The 15949-nt window shown below is 32.5% G+C and overlaps 2 protein-coding genes and 1 long non-coding RNA gene across 6 annotated transcripts; 2 read left to right on the forward strand and 1 right to left on the reverse strand.

The window, feature by feature from the left end:
- Window positions 1-622: 622 nt before the first annotated feature.
- LOC131652395 (uncharacterized) lies at window positions 623-2841 on the reverse strand. The gene is made up of 8 exons (XM_058922243.1): window positions 2574-2841; window positions 2324-2470; window positions 2131-2228; window positions 1981-2053; window positions 1831-1891; window positions 1414-1499; window positions 1232-1321; window positions 623-922 (listed from the first exon to the last, which is right to left on the reverse strand). Exons 1-8 carry the CDS (start codon window positions 2685-2687, stop codon window positions 860-862), a joined length of 732 nt encoding a protein of 243 aa, XP_058778226.1. The 5' UTR covers window positions 2688-2841; the 3' UTR covers window positions 623-859.
- A 5662-nt stretch (window positions 2842-8503) lies between these two features.
- LOC131647002 (non-specific lipid transfer protein GPI-anchored 9-like) lies at window positions 8504-9455 on the forward strand. Its single transcript, XM_058916919.1, has 3 exons — window positions 8504-8835; window positions 8981-9022; window positions 9116-9455. Exons 1-3 carry the CDS (start codon window positions 8532-8534, stop codon window positions 9211-9213), a joined length of 444 nt encoding a protein of 147 aa, XP_058772902.1. The 5' UTR covers window positions 8504-8531; the 3' UTR covers window positions 9214-9455.
- Window positions 9456-11214: 1759 nt separating this feature from the next.
- On the forward strand, window positions 11215-14777 carry LOC131647003 (uncharacterized). Of its 4 annotated transcripts, XR_009297700.1 has the most exons (5): window positions 11215-11425; window positions 12539-12604; window positions 12916-12994; window positions 13424-13479; window positions 13634-14771. It is a non-coding gene; the product is annotated as an uncharacterized LOC131647003 (long non-coding RNA). The 4 variants fall into 4 exon arrangements; XR_009297699.1 differs by lacking the exon at window positions 13424-13479 and having other exon boundaries at window positions 13634-14770; XR_009297698.1 differs by having other exon boundaries at window positions 12539-13479; window positions 13634-14777.
- Window positions 14778-15949: the final 1172 nt, after the last annotated feature.

The raw sequence follows: 15949 nt of genomic DNA on the forward strand, positions 1-15949 counted from the left end.
CAAATTGTCATACACAAAGTGCTAATACCCTGCCACCTTCCAATAAACCAGTAAACTGTTCCATATGCTCCAAACATGCATGAGTTTGGGAAGACTCTTGCAACACTATTTTTTGCAATTATAAATTTTTAAATGAGTTTATTAATAAATTGAAATGTATGGATACAAACTATCTTGTAAGTGATCTGAATGGCGAGCTCATGTATGGAATTCTAAGTGAATAAGAAATTAAGAAGACTTCTGCAGAAAAAATAAAAAGACTTGCACGGCCATTCTGTGGATTATGATCATTCATTTAAAAGTTACTAAAACAATATGAAATTTAAACTACAACAAGACTGTGTTTTTTTCTTAGCACGATCTATAGTGACTGACAACACGATTTTGAGGCTATAATTTTCGAGGATCAATTTCAACTGCGAACACAATTTTGGCACGAAATAACTCAAGTTACTACTCTAATTTATAATATATTAACTGAAAAATTTGACATTCTCTCGAATTTGTAAATGTAAGCCCACTTACTGCCAGAGTACAATTTATTATTTATCATTCATCAAGCATGGGCTATTTAAGTCATGAAGGAAACAAATTGAAATTACTCAAAAAACAAAGCAAACTCTTAATTAACAGAATGTGTATATTTTGATTTTAAAAACAGTTTTACCAGCTTTCCAACTAAATATACATTAGTCATACTAGTATTTCAAAATTTACAATTCATTTGCCATGAATCATGATATCACAGTGAAGAAATCTGCTGCATGCCTGTGACAACTCAGCTCAATAGTATTGTATATCCGACACAGTTTTACACAAATAGTGATAATGAAGTAAAAAACCAAATGTACTTTATGCACTAAACTGTAATGTATTTGAGAACAGCCCCACGGAGCTTCTCCATGTACTCTGCAGCTTGCGTCTGCAACAAGAAAAACAAGCACTAATCTCAATACACTTATAAAGTAAGTGCAGCACAAGTTCATCTATTATAATTCAAACATAAATAATATTCCTACAATCCTAGGTCAGTTATATCTGTCTGTTCAACTTGTCAAAAAAATGTCAGTTCGGAGTATTTGTTTTTCTTGTCTCGGCGACATGAAAATGTGCTTTAAGAAGGGTAATGAGTTACAAGTTACACCCAGATGATGCTAGAATTATTTTGTTTCCAAATTGACAATTCCACGCAATTTGGTAATCAGATGAAAAAACATTCAATTGATATTACCTGGTTGGCACCATGCGCAGATGATATGTTTTCATCGAGAAGGGTCAACAAAGTTCGATTAACCTCATTGCGTTCAACCAAATCCAGCAACTGCATTGAAGATAAATTAGACCTAGTTTAACTAGTAACACAAGTACAAAACTATTAACATAAACTCTAAAGATCAATAAACATTGACATACTGTTGCTTTCACATCCTTCGATGTTAAGATTTTGGTTAGATTTTCCTTGGCTTTTGTGAGATCATCTTGCATCTTATCATAGGCTTCTGCACACGCAAATGGGAGTAACCGAATAAGGAGTGAGCTTGCATTATAGTAATAGTTTTTAAACAACAATTTCTTTCGCATTCAAATTCACCAATAGAGCAAATCACTAATTTCATATTTAGAATAGTAATGGCATTGACAATTTAATCCTTCAAATTATTAATATTTCGAAATAGTCCTTGACATTGATAATCTTCATTCTTCAATGACAAATCTACAATGACTAATTTGATTGAGAATTTTCAAATTCAGAGATCGTTTCACAAACTAGCCTACAATTTCACAAACTACATTAACGATTCGGTCTATTCGGATTCCATTTTCACAAACCTTTTCCTTCTTGTATGGCTTTCTCTAGAGCCTCGAGCTCAACCAATCTATCCTCCATAGCCTGCAAAAACCATCAAAAAGGCCAAACACTAAAACAATATGTTCAACAGAAAATACAACCAACTAAACACAAATCAGAAACCAACCAACCGGTGTTTTGTTAACCGCAAATCGAATCTGTCCCAACTCCGATTTTAATTCCGAAAAGAATTCCTCGTTTATTCTGCATAACAAAACACTCAATCACAACAGAATACAAATACAAATCATATTCACTCAGAAAAGTACTACAATACGAACCGCGGCCTCATTCTTGCAATCTCAAATTCGAAATCCTGAGCTTCAGTGTCAAGTAAGTATTCAATCAGATCTTTTGGAGTTTCAGGAACTTTACGTGACTAAGCAAATGAAAAATTAACAAACTTCAGTTACTAAATATTATATAAAATTTCACTTTTCAGATTCATTGAATAATTGATGTATTAAGTTATACTTCGCGAAGGGCTTGAAGGCGTTCCTTCTCTTCACGGACTTGACGCTCGAAGGCTTCGCGAGCGTCGGAGTCTTTTTCGAGGCTTTTGCGGAACTGTTGGCGGGCGAGGTGGCCACCACTGGGTGGGGCCAGTATGCCTTCGGGGTCCTGCATAAGAAAGAAATTGTAACTAACTATTATAGGACGAAACTGATAGGAGAAGTGGTAGAAGTTAGTTGGAGTTTGGTTTGGTTTGGTTTGGTTTAGTTACCCATCCAATGCAGACAATTGTGGATTTGCGTTGGTTGAATTTGGGTGTGGTTCGGAAACCAGAAGCAGAATTCACTCTTGTTCTCATGGCTATGCCAAAGTTAAGCGTTGCCATTTTAAGTTGAAGGATTGGCCACACTGAATAAATTCTGGAACTAGTTTTTTTTTATGTTGCTATCTTCAATCAGATGAGATGAGATGATGCGTTATCTGTTACTATACTCTTTCAAATTGGAGTAATTGCCAAGTTGTCGAGGTTATCTTTGTAATTCCGTTTTATCCTCTCTTTTTCACTTTCGTAGCTAGGACAAGATATTTTCTTTGAGTTTGGGGTTTCCAAAATGGGCCACTCTAAAAGTTTATTTATTTCCTAAATTTTGTATCGTTCCACTCTTAAAATTTGATCTCATAGCTCCACCACATGAGCATTACTATCACCATTATATTCTTATTTAATAATTTTTTATTTTTTAAAGTATCGTAAAATATTAAATTTTTCAAAGTAATATTGGACATCTTGCGTTTATATGAAGAAATACTGAAATTTTTTAAAATTTTCAGTAAAAACACATTAATTTCTAGTAAATGTTTGAAGAAGTATTTGATTTTTCAAAATGTTTTGTAGTTTTTTGGATATTTAAAAATGTCGACAGAGAATTTTTTTTAAGCCTGTCAACCATGACATCTTCAAGGAAAGACAACGACAAGAGTTAAGCTGTAGACGACTCATTTGTGCATGCCCCCATAAGACCTGATCCTCTGAACCATGGAAGGTTGATGCAAACCTCCATAGAGAAGAGGTTGCTTCTGTAACACCCATTTCTAAACCCCAAGCAATTATAACATAATCAGTGTAAAATAGGCATGCATAACATCAAAAGGTGTCACATGTCGTTTTCCAACACATAGAAAATCAACCAAAACAAAACATATACATCTGGTCATAATTATAACACGGATTTAAACTTCGTGTTTTCATCATTTGTGCACATCATAACGGAATAAACTCAATACTCATATTATCAAATAATATTCATGATTAAATCCCATACTATAATCATGTACCATCATCACCACAATATCATATCATCAATGCATAATATGAATCTAAATATTGGGCACTAAGGCCACTCATCATAACATCTCAAAATACGAAACAAATAAGAGAACAACAATATCTCTTATCAACTAAACATGAGTTTGAAATATTCCCCCAAGTGTTACATGACCAGAGTATCGACTCACTACCTAATCAAAACGGATAACCAAGCTAAGCTTCTCCATTATCCTCGTGCGAAGCACCACTATCTTCGGTACCTCTTGAAGATTCTTCTTCTTCTTCTTCTTCTTCTTCTTCTTCTAGATTTTCCTTCTCTTTTCTCTATTCTCCTCTTTTCGTCTTCTCTTTTCTTCCTTGTTTCTTAACAAAGGAGGGTCTAATCTCTTGTTTTCACAAAACCCTTACTAACTAGTGTTTCTCTTATTTGGTTTAGTAACTCACACCCCCTATATTACTTCTATTTCTAGTTATTTGGTCCAATTAGCTATTCATTCATTATTATACTAATAATTCAAATAAATCAATTAACACAATAACACGCAATTAAATAATTATCACACCACACAATAATTAAATAAATAATTAACTAATAAAATAAAATAGCTAATAAAAATCGGAATGTCACAGCCTCTAGGTTTCTGAAACAAACCTCTCACTCCACCCAAGTATGGTAACTTATCCACCTTTCCTCCTACAAGTTTTGATTTTCCAACACTTTTTCATTATCAATGTTTAAAAGTGTTAATTGCTGATTCTGGACCAATTTACCCTGATTTGGTCAATACTTTTTACTCCAACTTTCAATTGCTCCTGAAAATGTTGTAACCTCAATTGTAAAGGGAAAAAGAAATTGTGTTGACAATGGAGGAGTTTGGAAATTGCTTGGAATTTCCTTATGAAGGTGAACACATCATTCAAGGTTTTACTTGTGATAAGGATGGTTATGAAAAGGTCAAATATTATTTCAGCATAAGCCGCTTAACTGAATATGAAATTTACAACAAAAGGGCTCACAACACAAGAGCTTTTTCAAACTGTCTTATCTTGTACTCCTATAACATGTCCGTTAGTGATCAAATGCTACGCTATTTCATAGCTTACATCCTTTTGCCAAAACATTCAAACCACTCTCAAATCAGTGACACCGAAATGAAATAATCTATGCTGTGAAGAATAGACTAAAAGTTAATTGGGCCCATGTTGTTTCATTACCATTTCCATTTTGTTTCATACTATATTTTCATTACGTAATCCTAAGACAATTGTATGTGATGGTATAAAGTTTGTGTTTGGTTATATCTTCCGGTGCAAAGTTTCAGTTTTTGTGTTTTGTCTAAAAATTATGTTTTTTGTGTTTGTTATCCATTATGTTTTTTATGATATTGCATCAACTTTTATCATTTTCTCATCCTTTTTGCTGATGACAACGGGGGAGAAGATATATGTGTATTCTTGTGCTTGTCTCTAACTTTTGCAGCAACAAAGTCTTCAAATTCAACATTGATCAAGAGGGATTTTTATCAAAGGGGTCATCAAAGTTAATGGGAGCACTTGCTTAAGAAGCTTTTCAAATATTTTAAGAGATTCAAGCATTTCAAGTGTCAATGGTTGTCATCATCATAAAAGGGAAGATTGTGAAGACAAGCTTCTCCAACATTGTGTTTTGATGAATAGAACTGCAATCTCTCAAGACCTTGTGTAATGTCAAAGGATGAGAAAAAGCTTCATGATTCAAAGCTATGATATCAAGACTTCTATCTTAAGCAACATTGTCAAGATGATCTTGGACCTCTTTGGAGTTTGACCATTACTTTAAGGTACAATTTTAAATTTCATCATATGTACAACCATAGTGCTCATAAATATTTTTGATCATTTTATCTTGATGCATAACTTACTTTTTAACATCATTTGGTTTGCATCAAAACTGAATTTTAAGGTATTTTTTAAAATGACATCAGGTGTAACAGGTTACTTAAGCGAAAAATTAATTTATTTCTGAAAAAGCATCAGGTGTAACTGGTTAACCGAATGTTGTTACTGGTTACACCTTCAAAATTTCAAATTTCCAGAAAATGCTGAAGGTGTAACTAGTTACAATTATGTGTTAACCGATTACCATTGAAGCAATGACACTTTTTGATGTTAAAACTGATTCCAACGTAGTCTAAATTTCATTTACCAATCAAGGAATTGACTCATGGTATTATTCTCATTCCTACATGTATAATCCATGTATAAATACTTAAGGTTTCAAATATTGAAAACTTACCTCTTTCCTTACAATTCAAACTTATTTTCTCAATTTCAAACACGTGCCTTGTGTCATAACCTTTTGTGTGAAACTTTCTGTATTCAATTTCATTGCATCATTAAAAGTTTCATCATTATAAATCTGAGCACTTGTATAACATACTTGTGAATTGGTTACTTGAAAGGGAAGATCAATTCTAACAATTGATAAACATCTTACAACTTCAAACTTATTATATAATTCCTCCGTGTTCTTTATATTTATGCACTTTACCGCTTTCATAAACACCACCAAACAAGAAAATTAAAGTAACACATCTCTAAAACCGAAAAATCGATAAAAGCACATATTTCACCCCCTCTTAAGTGCACTATGTACTTACATAATTGATACATAATTCACATTAAATCTATTTATAAGTGTTATTAGACTAGAAATCAATAAAAATAACTAACAATTTCTATAAAAACATAATAAAAAGGTATACTAAATACTAGTTATGATATATGTCACCACTTTTGATAAAAAATATATGGTTTCTTTGTCAAAAGTTATAGTACCTAATGATGTTGATATTTGGACATCAAATAATCATGTAATTGAGATAAAATATGTAGACCAACCTTATTCTTGTCATGTTCAGGGGGATAATACTAGACCAAAGAGGAATTATAAGCTAGTTCAGAAGTTAGGGTCAAACAAGCCTCTAAGTCATACACACTGACAAACTTGGTGGAATATACACTTTCGGTGGAGGATGATGAACTTAACACCTTTAAACAAGTTATCAAAGACAATGATAGAGAGACTTAATTGGTTGATATGAAGAATGAGATGAAATCTTGCTCTAAGAACAAGACATGGAAGATGCTCTTATTCTATGCACGAAAGTTTGCTATAAATTGTAAGTGAGTGTATAAAATAAAATAAGATCATACCAATTTAGGCGTTACAAGGGATAATGCCAGACTAATGGCTAAAAGGTTTACACAAAAGGAGTGAGTTGATTATAATGAAAGCTTAAGTTTAGTAGCTTGTGGTAATCTTGAGTTTAAAACAACTTGATGCGAAGACAATCTACTTCCATAGTAACTTGTATAAGTAAATATACATGTATCGTCATGAGGGTAAGAAAAGTCATGTATGTTGCTTGAGAAAAATATTGTACAGATTGAAACAATCTCCTCACCATTGGTACAAGTGATTTTACTCCTTTTTGTCAAAATAAGAATTCTCCAAAAGTGATTTTATGACATTTGTGTTTATATTCAGAAGCTTCATAGAGGTGATTATATTTGTCTTTTCGTGTATGTAGGTGACATGGTTATTGTTTCAAAAAGCTAGATGGATTATGCTTAAATTTTACCTTGGTAAAGAATTTGAGACAAAAGACTTGAGCGCTGTCAAAAAAATTACTACAATATATGAATATTGAGAGAGAGATAAAACTAAAATTTGTTTTTGAATTAGAGAGGCTACATTGAGCATGTTATTTCATTAACTCCACATTTTAGGCTCTCTAGTAAACAATCTCCTACTACAATTGAAGATAAGGCATACATGTAATATGTATCTTATACTATTGCAGTTGTAAATTTAATGTACACCATGGTACTTACAAGTCCAAGCATTTCACAAGTGATTCATGGTGAATATAAGAATGACACATTTGAAAGTGATAAAGTGGATTTTAATGTCCTTCAAAGGTACCGTTAACTTAAGATTGTATTTTGATTGAGACACATGTCACATAAGCATTTTCATTGATTTGGATTGCATCGACGATCTAGTTATGTATTTTAAATACATGGTGTTCCAGTTAGTTGGAGATTCACGTTTCAATTTATATTTATCCTGACATATTCTCTCCCTAAAATTTCAATTCAAATATACTGAATGAATTCTTTTTTTTTTCTTAATTCACAATTTGTAAAATTTCATTTCTTATAGTTAGTGATTAGACTTGTGTATGAATGGACCGCTAAACTTCATCAATCGATGATACTCAATCACTCAATACAAGTAACCAACCATGTTTCTCTTAGATTCACCATTTCTATTATCCTTCCTTTTCTGCCTCTTCCTACATACTTTCAGCTATACTTTTCTCTCATTAACAATGTTTCATCGTACAGTTGTGGAGCCAGCCAAGAACAAATTAAACACATATACCCATGTAGAGGTTAATAATTGTATGATTCATTTGACCAATTACATATTTTATTATATCCTCATCATTTTGATTCCACCAAACTTAGCCTATAGAAATTAATTTAGAATATCCTCCATGATATGTCCTGTCCATCTAACAACTAGCGAATAAAAGATGATAAGGTTCATCACTAATTAACAAGTTGACTAATCCATGTTGGAGAATTAACAACATAATGCTCTTATACAACTTTTCTTGTTTGGTACGCACGTCAAAACTAGTCTCTTTATCATTTGGTTTGAACCAATCAATGCTTCAATATATCCACCCATGTCTTAAGTCTCTTAATATTTTTATAAAGACATATAAAGACAAAGCAAGAATAATTTTTTGATGGTAGAGAATCTCCCCAAAACACTATATATATGTAACAACCATAACAACATATATACATACTTCAAGGTGTAACCGTGTCATTAGTTTGTTAACAAAAATGGATAATTACATGATTATGTGTATTATGGTGGTGATTAGCATGATGGTGATTAGCTTAGTTGATGCACAAACGGCTCCACCTTGTGCTGATCAGATATTACCATGCATGGATTACCTAAACTCCACAAACCCACCAGACATTTGTTGCAATCCAATTCAAGATATGTATCACACATCACATGAAACATGTTTCTGTCAACTTGCAACTCCTGGATTGCTTGAAGGTTTTGGTGTTCAACTTGATCAGGCTATGCAAGTTGTTCATGCTTGCGGTGTCGAGTTCGATGTCACTTCCTGCAAAGGTATGTTCATCGAGTTCTTGTCTTGTCTATACACAACTTTATATTCACTCTCTGATCGCTATTAAAAATAAAAATTTAATTGATTCAATAACCGGTGTATCTAGTCTATAGTAACCATTTTATTTAAATTTTTGGAATATTGCAGCTTCTTCTCCGGCCTTTTCTCCTTCATTGGTGACACCCCCAGGTAAAATATCTCATAAGTTCACTTCATATCTGTTATAGTATATAACGTCATGGGAGTGTTTTAGCAATAATTTGAGTTTTTCTCAATTTGCAGCAACACCTGGAAATGATGAAGGAGGAGCAGATATGATTACATTAAGTGAATTCTACTTCATGCCGTTGTTCATTTGGGCATGTGTGTTATTTTATTAAGAAGAAAGTGGCATTTTATCTTCTTCTAGAGACAAAAAATCATCGGAAAAATATATTTAATTAAAAATTGTATTTTGATATTTGCTTTTCATTTTACTTGAATGTGTGTCCATGAATGTGGTTTTTCATTATACAGATGTATTTTTTTTTCTTAAAGGTGTATCGTTAATGTCTTTAATATTAAATTCATTATTATTTTTGTACAATTTGTGTTAAGAACATGTACATTGATTTGGAAATCAATAATATAGCAAAGTTATGGTTGGCCATATATATTAGCAAGTTAGTTTGTAAACGCAAGTTAGTTTGGATATAATAAAAATCAACGGAGCGGAATAGAACGGATTAGTGTGGGATGAAGCGGAGTGGAGCATAGCGGAACAAATATATCATTCTATTGTTTGAAAATTTTAGGACGGAATAACGTAAGTTGTTCATTCCGTCCAAATCGGATGGTAGAAAAATGGTGGTAAGTGATGGAATGAAATGAAATTCCCACCACTCTATTCTGCTCCATTCCATCCGTTTTTAAATTATCCAAACAATGAAATATCATTTTATTTCATCTCATTCCGCTCCGCTTAAGGATGTCAATGGGACGGGGCGGAGACAGGGGATACATTCCCATCACAATCCCCGCTATTGAATCTATTCCCCACCCCCACTTCGGGTCCCCGCTTCGGGGGGATTTTGTCCCCCATCCCCGTCCCCGCGGATCCCCGCAGGTCCCCACGGATCCCCACGGTTCATGCGGAGATCTACAAACATGATTTTTTATATATAATTTTAAACCAAATTAATAGTAAAAGCTTCAAAAACCAACCAATAAATATATTATTTTTACAATATTTAATCTATAATATCGAACAAAATTTTCAAACTAAAAAAAAATGAAAAAATAATTTATATCACTCTTTTACTAACAATACATATATATTTTAAATTTGTGTATAAGATTAATTATATAAAATGTCAAATAAATTTACATAATAATTTAAAATTATATATAAATTAAGGACATTATGATTTTTTATTCGGAGCGGGGACTCCACGGGGCGGGGGATATTTACGCCACCCCTGTCCCCGAAGTGCCTTCGGGGAGACTTTGATCCCCATCCCCATCCCCGCTGGGGAAAAATTCCCCATCTTTGGGGCCCCAAACGGAGAATCCCCACCGAGATCCCCGCTAACGGAGGGAAATTGACATCCCTAACTCCGCTCCATCCGGTTCCATCAATCCAAACAAAGTCATCGGAGGTTGCAGTAACGCGGTAGGGTGACTGGCGTGTGAGAGTCAAATATTCAACGGTGAAGAGTTAAAATGGAGAATGATACATGAAAACGTAAAAATGTGAAACGTAATAAGAAAAGATATGTGAATTTTATATTGGCCTCGATGCAATGAAATCAAATCATTATATTGAGTTATAGAATATTACACAAAAACAATTGTTGAATATCCACTTCCACAAATAATGATGAATTATATTTACTCATAAAAACTTGGTAATGAATGGTATCGCCTAAGATAAATTTTTAAATATTTAATTATAGATAGTATTAAAATTTATATAAAAAGATTAAAATAAAATTTAAAAATTAAAATAAATCATTAAGAACAAAGCCTGACTTGATGGTCCATTATCATTTTTAAAAAATTATGTCAAAAAATCATTTGCAATTGGAGATATAAAATAAAACTAATGCATTAAATTTTATAAATTTATAAAATGAAAATATAACCAAGCTTGACTTGAAAGCCCATTATGAATCTTGAAGGCCCATTAGAAATCTACTATCTATCTACTATCTACTATCAAGCTTTTACTAATGCATTGGCCAAACATCCCAAAATACCATTCCCTTAAAAATAATTTGCACTACATTTTGGACAACAAGGTAATTAACAAATTAACCCTTACAAACTATCTATTTCATAAACATTTGTTTCAATTTGATTGGATCAAATTAATTTATTATTTTTTTCTCAAATCTAAGAATGCTTTTGTCCAGAAACTCTTCATGATTCAAAGTATCACTCCCTCTTCTCTCTTCTCTCTCTTCAAACTCTAATAGCGACTGAACAAAAAAACTAGAACACACCTCCCCGCCGTCGCAAACCGTTGAAGCACAGAAGATGAATCAGTTTTATCCACCAAACCCGAAAAGCTTCGTTCTCTTCAATCTCAGTTCTTCGCAAATCACCTCGCATGTATGTTGCTGATTCTCTCTTCAATTTCGCTTACTTATTTTTCGCTTTCCTTTTATTTTGATTTTGATAAATCTGATTGCAGATATACACAAGAAGCATTAGATTTGCGCCTTCTTAAGCGTTAGTAGAGGTGTCAATTTAAGGGGCCAATTAATTTGGACCCAACCCCAATATTAAGAGGGCCTAAAATTTTTTAACAATAGTAAGCTCTCAAATATATAGGGCCTAAAGATAGAAGGCCCTAAAATTCAAAAGGGGCCATAAGGCCCAAATAAAATTAAAAAACATAATTTTGAAAAATAAAATTAAAAAAATTGAAAAATAAAAAATAATTAGTAAAAATTTCTTATTTCATAACTCATTTTGTTTTGTGTTTTTTTGCTTTTTCTTATTATAGAGTTGGACTTGATATTCCGATAATTGAAGTTCGATATAAGAACTTGAAAATTGATGTTGAAGCTTTTGTGCAAAGTAGAGCTTTGCCTAGTTTCATTAATGTTGTTACTAATGTTTTAGAGGTAAGGAGTGATTGGAAATTATACTACTTCATAAAAACTATTATGAAATTTTTAACAGATTAACTTATATCAGCTTATCTACTACTTCAAACACTTGTTGTAAGAGCCAAAGAAAACACACATATCCATAATCTGTTTTCAAAAGCTATCAATCATAGAGAGCTTATTGAAATAAAATTAAAACAACATATAAACATATGATCCAAACATACACTTATTGAAATAGCTTAAACAATAAGCACTTCATTAAGCTATAACAGAAAACAACGAATCAAGAGAACTTGATCTTATAGTTATTTTATCAACATAGAAATATAATCTTGGTGCAAATAGAATCTTGTGCAAGTTTTTGGAATAAAATAGGGCCCTTTCAATGGGGCCAAAAAAATTATATTATGGAAAGGGCCTAACATTTTAGGGCCTAAAATAAATCTCCAATAATAAGGGCTTAATATATTAGGGCTTTGATGGGGCTAAATAAGTGGGGCTTTTAAATATAGGGCTTATTTGACAACTCTAAGCGTTAGATCCGCGGAATTTTTCATGCTTGGGGTATGTTCCAATATTGCTTAACCTATGCGTGATTTGCTTGCAGTTTCTATCTGGACGATGTTCCAATCAGGGTGTTCAATAGATTAGGCTGGAGCCTTAGGCTGTTACGGTAAGCTATTGCGTGTTCTTGATATGCCTTTTATGACTAACTGTGTTATAGTTTACAATCCATTTAAATTAGTTGTTTTCTTCTCCATCAATCTTTTCACTCTATATGTTTCCTTCTATTCTTCAAATTAATGTGAAAGGTCTCTTGCAAAACTCTTGACAATATTTTAAGCTCTAAATATTTTATTTCTGTTATTCTGAACTTTCCAAGTGATATATTTAATATTATTTTTATTTTTAAATGATATTTGATATTTCATTTTTGTTTTTTGATTAATTTTTGTACTCCTTCTGTTTATGCATTTTTCGAAGAACCTTAGGCAATGAATTCATGACTTATATATTATGAGAACCCCCATCTCATAATGCCATGGGCACTGCTAAGTGGCAGGTAATTCATCATTATGACCCTTTTTTGTAAATTTCTTAATTGGCACTGCTAAGCTGCTTGAACTTTGATGATACAATCTTTCTTTTCTGTATGGCTTCTTACATCCATCTGTTAAATTTGTTAATTTCCAACAGTTCTCTTACTTCATTGTAAGTAACAAAAAAACTACCACTTATATTTGTTTTAAAATGATCTTTTTCCTTGATTATTCAAATCTTCTTTCCTTGCTTTAAATACGATGCTTCTACGATATCTTGTGTGGTTGAACTGTTTCTATATGTTTTTCATTTTTTTTAGACATTTGAAGTGTTTAACTTCTCACTTTATTGTTTCAATTTCAGATAAAAATATTAGATTTCTTTATTAACTAAATATTTCAGTAAATATACTGATTCAAATAGACTAATTTGACAGTTTATTTTTAAATAGACTAGGCCATTTTGAATCGACCCAACTAGCTCATCAGCAAATGAATAAAATAACGGGTACTTGTTCTCTGCGAAATAGTTTGAAATATATAAAGAGTTATGGGTTTGTCTTTTCAGTTGCTTTTAAGTCCAACTTCTTATCTTAATGAATCACATATGTCTAATGAAAATGCCTCTGTTTACTGATATCTTCTTTTTGTTCAAATGGTAGGAGAGTATGAACTAAGGCTTATTTAAGGTCCTCTATCTGTTTGTGGTGATTGTGTCACATTCTCAATGATCAGCGACTTCAAACATTTGGATGAGGTCTCAGATTCTTTAGAGAAGTTAAAATTCGCTTGGCCAAATATCTATCTCTTCAAGATAATCATTTCGGCAACAGATTGTAAGTTGCCCACTGTCTATAAAGTTCACACCAGGAAGTTGAAAATGAGCCTGTACCTCGTGTGGAAGTCCTTTAGCTCAAATACGTTTCTGTCATGTAAAGAGGATTATAGCATGTATTTTTGTTAGTTCTTGACCTGAGAATCAAATATTTTCTGTTATAGACAGATAGAAGTTGTATTATCCTATTATATTTAAAGAAAGCCAAGAATAAGTGCATTACCATGAACAAACTGCTTTATTTAATTTTTATGACTGCTTTCTGGTTTTAAATGGTTTGGTACAATTTTTATTGTCACTTGGTTATTTTTCTATCTTGGTGGTCAAGTGACAAAGTGAAGAAGACATGTTCATGGCTTCCTTGATCTGCAGCATGGACGTTGATTGTAGAAAATTTCTGGTCCGCAAACCAGTTTTAGATTGCGGAAAACTTCTGTTTACTTCTGTTTTACCATTTTATTTCTGAAATGTAAAAGTTTGTGTTTTAAGTGTGTATTCAGGATAATTTTAAAGCCTTTAAGTTCTATAATTGATGGTTGCTCACCTTTGTGCTACATATCTTTAATTTGATGCCATATAGAAGTTGTGTTACGACCTAATGATATGCTCAAGGCTCTTTTGTTTATAACCTGCATAATTTTAAATGTTGACTCAGTATCTATATAATATATTGTTTTTGGATTAATTATAAATATATTTTAAATTGCTGTACCCTGGAAAAGGCTATATCATTTGTAAATCTACAAGAAAAGTGGAATGCTAAAGTTATTTATGGAGATACTGATAGGTAACACTAACATGTTGAATATCTTTAGCTAGGTTAAATTGCACGCCAATAAGATATGCCTAACCATACTTACCTCACTTATATGGTTAATATTTTTTCCACAACAGAAATATGCATACTAGGACTTAAGAAACATGATAGAAGTTATGATAAAGACTATATGACATGAACTCTTTCATAGCCTTCTTAATCTATATATTGGTGTTCTAATTTTATCACGTGACATTCTTAGCATTTTTATGCTCAGGAATTAATTTGTTAAAAAAAAACAGGATATTCGAAGAATCGTTCTACAAAGAGGCTATCAGTATGTACAATGAGGTCATTGATTGCTTTTACTTGGGTTGATTATCACTTTATTGGTTTATCACTTATCAGTAGCTTCCATTACAAGAGTCAAGATGAGAATTGATGCTTTTTGATATTTTGTGGGCCATTTTGGCAATGGCAGGAAGGGCTTTTGTATATAAAATGATATTCAATTGTAGAGAATATTTGAATTTTAAAATTCACTATTTTACGGGTCATTATCACTACAATATTATTTTTTAATTTAATCAACAAAATATTTATGCACTTGACCTACCTTAAACCTTTTTTGCTATTGTATTCTTGACCTATCTTAAACCTTTTTTATGGATCATTATTTTAAGGGTTAATAGTAGTTCACCCCCTGTAATGTTAGCGAAATTTGCTTTTCTCCCCTCCCTACCTTTTGGCAACGGTTTTTTCAAAAAAACCGTTGCCATAAGCTGCCTTTGGCAACGGTAGAAGGGTAAACCGAAACACGCTCATATTGAAGGATAGAAAAACACTTAGAAAGGGGGGGGGGTTTGAATAAGTGTAGCTTTAAAAACTTGACCGATAAAAATAAATTGCACAGTTATTTTTATCCTGGTTCGTTGTTAACTAAACTACTCCAGTCCACCCCCGCAGAGATGATTTACCTCAACTGAGGATTTAATCCACTAATCGCACGGATTACAATGGTTCTCCACTTAGTCAGCAACTAAGTCTTCCAGAGTCTTCTGATCACACACTGATCACTCCAGGAACAACTGCTTAGATACCCTCTAAGACTTTCTAGAGTATTCTGATCCACACGATCACTCTAGTTACAACCTGCTTAGATAACCTCTAAGACTTCCTAGAGTATTCTGATCCACACGATCACTCTAGTTCCTTACAACTTAATGTAATCAATTCTAAGAGTATTACAATTGCTTCTTAAAAACTATAATCACAAACTGTGATATTTCTCTTAACGTTTAAGCTTAATCTCACTAATATATTACAACAGCAATGTAGTGAGCTTTGATGAAGATGAAGATTCTGAGCTTTGAGTAGAACAGTGTT

The sequence above is a fragment of the Vicia villosa genome, linkage group LG2, assembly GCF_029867415.1.
Source record: "Vicia villosa cultivar HV-30 ecotype Madison, WI linkage group LG2, Vvil1.0, whole genome shotgun sequence".
NCBI lineage: Eukaryota > Viridiplantae > Streptophyta > Magnoliopsida > Fabales > Fabaceae > Vicia > Vicia villosa.